This window comes from Brassica oleracea, chromosome C9 (genome assembly GCF_000695525.1).
Source record: "Brassica oleracea var. oleracea cultivar TO1000 chromosome C9, BOL, whole genome shotgun sequence".
Lineage (NCBI taxonomy): Eukaryota > Viridiplantae > Streptophyta > Magnoliopsida > Brassicales > Brassicaceae > Brassica > Brassica oleracea.
In genome coordinates this window covers 43839665-43845664 of record NC_027756.1, presented here as the reverse complement: position 1 = coordinate 43845664, position 6000 = coordinate 43839665, and the positions used below count along the sequence as shown (strand labels likewise).

The window sequence follows — 6000 nt, the reverse complement described above, 5'->3', positions numbered from 1 at the left end:
CTGATGCAGCGTCATCCTACTTCTTCTTGGCTTTGGTGTTTACTCTATTTTCCTTTTCTTAAAGTTTACTTATTTGTTTCGAGCTTTATCTCCTTTTCTTGTCATAGAAGATAAGGAAAACTTATGATCCTTATTCTTTAGGGTTTTACTTATTATTTACTATATATATCGATGCCTTAGGTGTTGTAAGGGCACGACTTATTTGATTAATAAACAGAGCTTTTATAAACTCTAAACCTTGTTCTCGGATAGAGCTTGACTCTCAACGATCTCAAGAAGGCACGTTTCCTAGGTATTCTCAGAATCAATAGGCTACTTGCGTTATAAGTAACCTCAGATTACACCACAAAAGAATCAACAACCATCTATGTTGCACCAAGACAGATAAGAGACGAAAACGAAAATAGAGATGAATAACGGCAAAACCAAAAATTTATAGATACGAGTAAAATAATGTAAGGAGGTAATAAAGTTGTATCTATCATCTCAGCTTTGAGGAGGATGAGACATATTTGATATATCCTATTCCTAGAAGCAAATGGAAAGAACCAGAATGGAAGTCTAAAGTCCAAGGCTAAATCATAAGATGATCTTGGATACACGATATCTGATCCAAACTCTTCTCATAAAGAAACAATATTGATGACCATCATTAGATTCATCCCCGAGGATTGTGTAGTCTATTGTCTCCAACTTACATGATACTCGAAAGATCGGTAATAAAATGGATGCATTACCATGTGTGCATAATTACCGATAATCTCGAGGTCGATTTTTCAGAAAAGTTTCCAAAAGTCATCATGATTCAAACACCAAATCTCTAAAACAGTTTCTTCTTTTGGAGCTAATGCTCTGACATACATGACAAAGCCTCGGGATATAGTCAAGATTCCTTTGATGTCTTTGTTGTGACCAGAATATTCCAGCAATTGCACAACCCGAAATCAGATACATAATAGAACCATGTTTTGACTTCAAATACTTCTTTGATAAAATATTACCGACAATAAAGGACTGATGCTATTGTGGCTTTTGAACATATTTGCCCATAACTAACTGGTAGGATTACATTCACTGAAAGTTTTGTATAGAACTCTGAAAAGAAAAAAATCAAATAAAATCCCTAAAACATCTTTTTCTTTTGATTTTACCATTGGTACGACTTATTACCGAAAAAACAGAGCCCGTTCTAAAAACAGAACATAGTTGGAAACGTTATAAAACAATAACAAAAGACATCACATAAAAAACATACTAATATCACTCCATCTTAAAAAATGTTTCGAGCTCCCAAATCTCAGATCCGGCCCTGCTCGACCTCCATCCAAAAGTACTCGTCATTTCTTATATCCTCCATCTTTGCTTCATGTGTTGCAGTAGCGTAGGAAAGTAGTGAATTCGTATCTATCATCTCAGTTTGGGGAGGACGAGGCACCGATGCCATCCACCGTGGGATCACGAATGGGCAGAACCAGATACAAACTCTAAAGCTCAAGTCTTCTTCGTCTAAATCTGATAGTGACCTTGGATCCCATATCTCATCAACACTCTTCTCGCAAACAGACTCGTCAATGAAACAATCTTGATGACCGAGGATTGTGTAGTCTTGTTTCCGCAAGTAACATGATACCCAATGATAATCCCGTTGACTCCATAGATAGACCGTACCCATATCACTCGAGAGATGATCATTTGTGGTTTGGTAAGAAGCTAACCTAACCACTTTAAAGCTCAAAACGACACCGTCCTCGTCCAAGCGAGTCACCAAACCAAACACATAAGTATTATCACCTGTCGGATCAGATGGAGGTGGAGGGATTTTGACATGCTGAGAAACTGGATTGCCGACGTAGCAGTAAGATTTATCAGCGCCGTCTGTAAGCAGAACCAATCCACCCGAAGAATCCACATCCACGTAGTCGCAATCACCGCAAAGGTAGCGTTTGAAAGAGTATGGGATGAGCGAAGCTGGAGACTTTGGAAGATCCCATGTTTTGCATCCGTGGAAACCTATCAGTTCGTCTGCTCCGTGCAAGAGCGACCACGATGCTCGGTGCAGAGACAGAAAGAGACGGCGGAAATAAGGTGATTCGAGTGTTGATTTCCATTTCTTGCTCACTGATTTGAATCTGAAGATGGTTTTCAAGGGTAGTCTCGCTAGAATCTCGGTCTGCATCACCTCCAAGAGACGAGTTTGTGTTTCTTCCATCGCCATTTGGAGATGGTTTCTCTAGCGAAAGTGACAACTAGGGTTCAGAGGGTTTAATTAGTTAAGTGTTGGATACGGAGAAAATCTATATATTCCTTAATATTTGATTAGTATTTATAGATTTTTCCATATCTAAACTAATCAAATATATATATGGGCAAATCTCTAAAATAGCACATTTTTAAGTTTATATCACAAAAATAGCATTCAAAAACTAAAATGACCAAAATAGCATCTTTCTAAGTTTATCATTTGAAAATTTTAATTTTTTTATTTTTCAAAATTTGAAATCTTATCCCCAAAACCTCTTTTCTCAACTCTAAACCCTAAACCCTAAACTCTAAACCCTAAACTCTAAATCCTAAACCCCACCCTTTAAATCTAAACCCTAAGTTTGTTACTTTTGATAAAACATTAAGTGCTATTTTTGTGACTTTTGACATTGAGTGCTAGTTTGGGAACAAAAACTTGATTTAGTGCTATTTTTGTTTTTTTTTCTATATATATTCTCTCACTAATTTTTTTTATCTTGCATAAGAAATCATTTGATCAGATACACTAAATATATTATATCTATTAAAATGATCGAATGATCCATACAAAACAACCAGGAACAAACAAAGTTAGGTCTGTATCGCTAGCAACGAAATAGTGAAACCATATATTTCAAAGCCGTCATCAATCTCATCAAACAGCTCTTCACCCAAAATCACCGATGGACGAATTAGGGATCTACTTATTCATGCTTAGCTGGAGATGACTTTGTCACCTTCTCTCCCACAAGAATGCACCCACTGCAAATTGTTTCTTGTAAGACAAGTCACCGATATTTGTAGGCAGACCATATAGTTTGAGAAGCCGATCAAGTTCTTCCTCCGACATAATCTCGTATTCTTCCCTTGTCAAGTTTGGGTAGTGAACAGGCATTTGAAACGATGACCAAGAATCAACTTCTTTGGTCAGTTGATCGCGGTCGTCATTGGACGGTGGATCTAAAGGTTTTTTCTCGACAACATCTGAGTTTTTGTGGACAGTTTGTAGCTTGTCGCGAAAGATAAGAGTAAGCTGTGAAACCTTCGTCATTGTTGTTGGTTGATGAAAACCTTAAACCTCAAATCTTTACTTCACCAAAAAAATATAAAAGCCAATATATAAAGATTATGTAGATGAGATAAATGGAAATTTTCCTTTCTACATAAAATTTAACAATGGAAACATTCTTATTTTTCTTATTCAATGATGTGAAAATGTCATTATTGATAAAGGAAACTGGAGAACTACGATAGCAAAACGAAATCGAAAGTGTTGTATCGGTCCGTTCGAGTAAACCCGGTTAGAAGAATTCGGTTCAGATCAAGAACCCGACTCTTTCTATACCTCTCGGTAACTAACCTACTCACTAACGACGTTCAATAACCAATAGCTCCATCAGACTAAACAAAACCGAGCCGGTTAGACTACTGGACGCCGGATAACTTAGCCCAATCAACAAACTGCATACCGCCATATACATTGTTAGCGAACCGGACTCCAACCGTAAACGCCATCGCAACCACAGGGATGCGTTTGGCTGCTGTAGAACCTTCCACGACCCGTTCCAGCCCGTTGATGATTTGGTAACGTGCGTTGGAAGATAGTCCCAGGAACACACCTAGTGAAGGAACAAAACATAAAAGAGAGTGTTTAATACAACGTAACACAGATAAATCTTGGCACTTGTCTCTCGAGTTCTACAACTAAGTTAGGATATAATATGTAAGAGACTTACCCCAAAGAGCAGCACTTTCGAATAGAGGTGGAACAGGGACGTCTTCTTCTGACTTCTTTATACTCCTATATTGACATAGCAACCCTAAATATTAGTGAACAGTTTAAGATTATCATGAATGAGAAGTAGTAAGATAGAATACCGCTTTGCCGTCATGATCAGATTTGCAATCCCCTGCCCGATAAGACCGCAGCCGAATCCAACAGACCCATACAAGACACCCTAGATAACCACACCGGTTAGTTAAACCAAAGGCATGGAAGGAAGAACAAACCACAAAGAAACATTAAGGAAGCTTTCTTCTTCATACCTTGTAGAAGAAAGTTGCAATGCGCTGGTTAACCGAGAATTTACAACCCGGTCTTTCAGCTTCAAAAACACTTCATAACCACATAACAACAACCCGTATAAGTATATCTTAAACCCATATGTCCATTATTATGAAGCCAAATGAGAGAGGGACAATGACAGTCTTTACCTGCTAGGAAGAGCTGCACAAGAACGCTTCAGGCCGCTAAATAAACCAGTTGATGATGGCACAGATGTCTTCCCGATACGTGCATAGGGAGCCAAAAGCCCAACCAAAGCAACATCAACCACAAGACCAACCAAAAGATCAGCCGCATACAACTCAAACTCTGACCAGAAATCTTCCCCTCTCTTCTGCACTTCCGCAAACGTTGCACAGCAAGAGTCTATCGCTATCTGCATTCAAATCCCGTAAAACCAATATCTTTACTACTGATTCCACAAGTCAGAACATATTTAAACTAAAAACAAAGCTTTGATCTTTGACAGACCTCGGTTCCAACTTTGAAGAGAAACGAAGGGTCTGCGAGCATTCTGTTTCGAAGCATCGTGCATGTCCTCATCAGAAACCCAAGCGGCCAAACGGATCCCTGCAAAATCATCACTACCCTCAGACATAATAAACTCATCATAATCTTACGGAACATCTTTATCTTCTGAAAAAAAAAAAACAAAACCTGTAGATCGAGATAACGGAGAAGGAAGAGCTTCCTAATCCCGACAGACTTGGCAGCCTCCAACATATCCTCGGGTAGTGCAATCCCTCTACGCTCCGTCTCCTTCATAACTTCATCGAACTTCAGTATCGGACCAAACTCCTTCTCCTCAGCTTCATCCTCCCCTCCATCATTACCTCCCTCTCCTCCCCCTCCCCCTCCCCCTCCATCACCACCACCACCGTTTCCTCCGTTAATCCCACCGTCATCTCCTCCGCCGCCGTCACCGCCGTCGAGTTCCGGCTCTATGTCCCTAAAGGTCTCATCTTTCGATCTGCCGGAGATTTCCCTCGTGACCACGTCCGATCCAACGCATCGAGCTCTCGAACTCCGAGAAGACAGCTCCGAGCTCCAATGGATCCGGCTGGATACGAAACCAGGGCTGCGGCGGAAGCAAACCGACGCTTGACCGGCTCTGCATTGAATTCGCGGCTCTACAGTGTTGAACACATCGCCGGAGAGGTTTGAAATGTGTGAGATTTTTAGGGTTAGAGACATTTGCACCAAATGCTTTCGAGTGCGTACGAACCAAAAAGGTTTTGATCTTTCGCAGCTTTTCAAAAATCTGATTTCTTTTTTTTTGTCCGTAAACTGGAAAGAGGAAGAAGGCGGAGTTATGTTATGTCTTTAGGGTTTAATTTCGGGTTTTGTCTGAGTTTGGTTCAGTTTGGTTTTGATAAAACTCTAACCAAACTCACCCCAACTAATTTTTGGTATGGTTTAGGTTTAGTTCGGTTCAAGATTAACTTAGTTTAGTTTTAAAGTCATTTTATATTCAGTTTGGTTCGACAATAATCTTATGAAAAATTAAAAGCATATGAAATATGTTTCCTACTAAAAAAATATATTCATTAACCAAACTAGCAAAATGTGAAAGTTAGAAACAAATCCTTAGATTTTATTTTTGATTGAAATAGGTGTAATACTAAAATTAGGAAATAAATATAACTGTATTACTTATGTCGTATTAAAAAAAATGGGAGTTAAGTAATAAAAGG

At 39.1% G+C, this 6000-nt stretch overlaps 3 protein-coding genes across 3 annotated transcripts; all 3 read right to left on the bottom strand.

Annotated features, from left to right (window-relative positions):
• Window positions 1-1127: 1127 nt before the first annotated feature.
• Window positions 1128-2269, bottom strand: LOC106317185 (F-box protein At3g26010-like). The gene has a single exon (XM_013755036.1). The coding sequence runs from the start codon at window positions 2213-2215 to the stop codon at window positions 1298-1300; it is 918 nt and encodes a 305-aa protein (XP_013610490.1). The 5' UTR covers window positions 2216-2269; the 3' UTR covers window positions 1128-1297.
• Window positions 2270-2974: 705 nt separating this feature from the next.
• On the bottom strand, window positions 2975-3292 carry LOC106315114. The gene has a single exon (XM_013752884.1). It carries the CDS (start codon window positions 3290-3292, stop codon window positions 2975-2977), a length of 318 nt encoding a protein of 105 aa, XP_013608338.1.
• Window positions 3293-3410: 118 nt separating this feature from the next.
• On the bottom strand, window positions 3411-5500 carry LOC106315723 (protein RETICULATA-RELATED 1). The gene is made up of 7 exons (XM_013753536.1): window positions 4964-5500; window positions 4778-4876; window positions 4456-4682; window positions 4288-4357; window positions 4120-4199; window positions 3978-4042; window positions 3411-3860 (listed from the first exon to the last, which is right to left on the bottom strand). The coding sequence occupies exons 1-7, from the start codon at window positions 5498-5500 to the stop codon at window positions 3667-3669; spliced, it is 1272 nt and encodes a 423-aa protein (XP_013608990.1). The 3' UTR covers window positions 3411-3666.
• Between the last annotated feature and the right edge of the window lie 500 nt (window positions 5501-6000).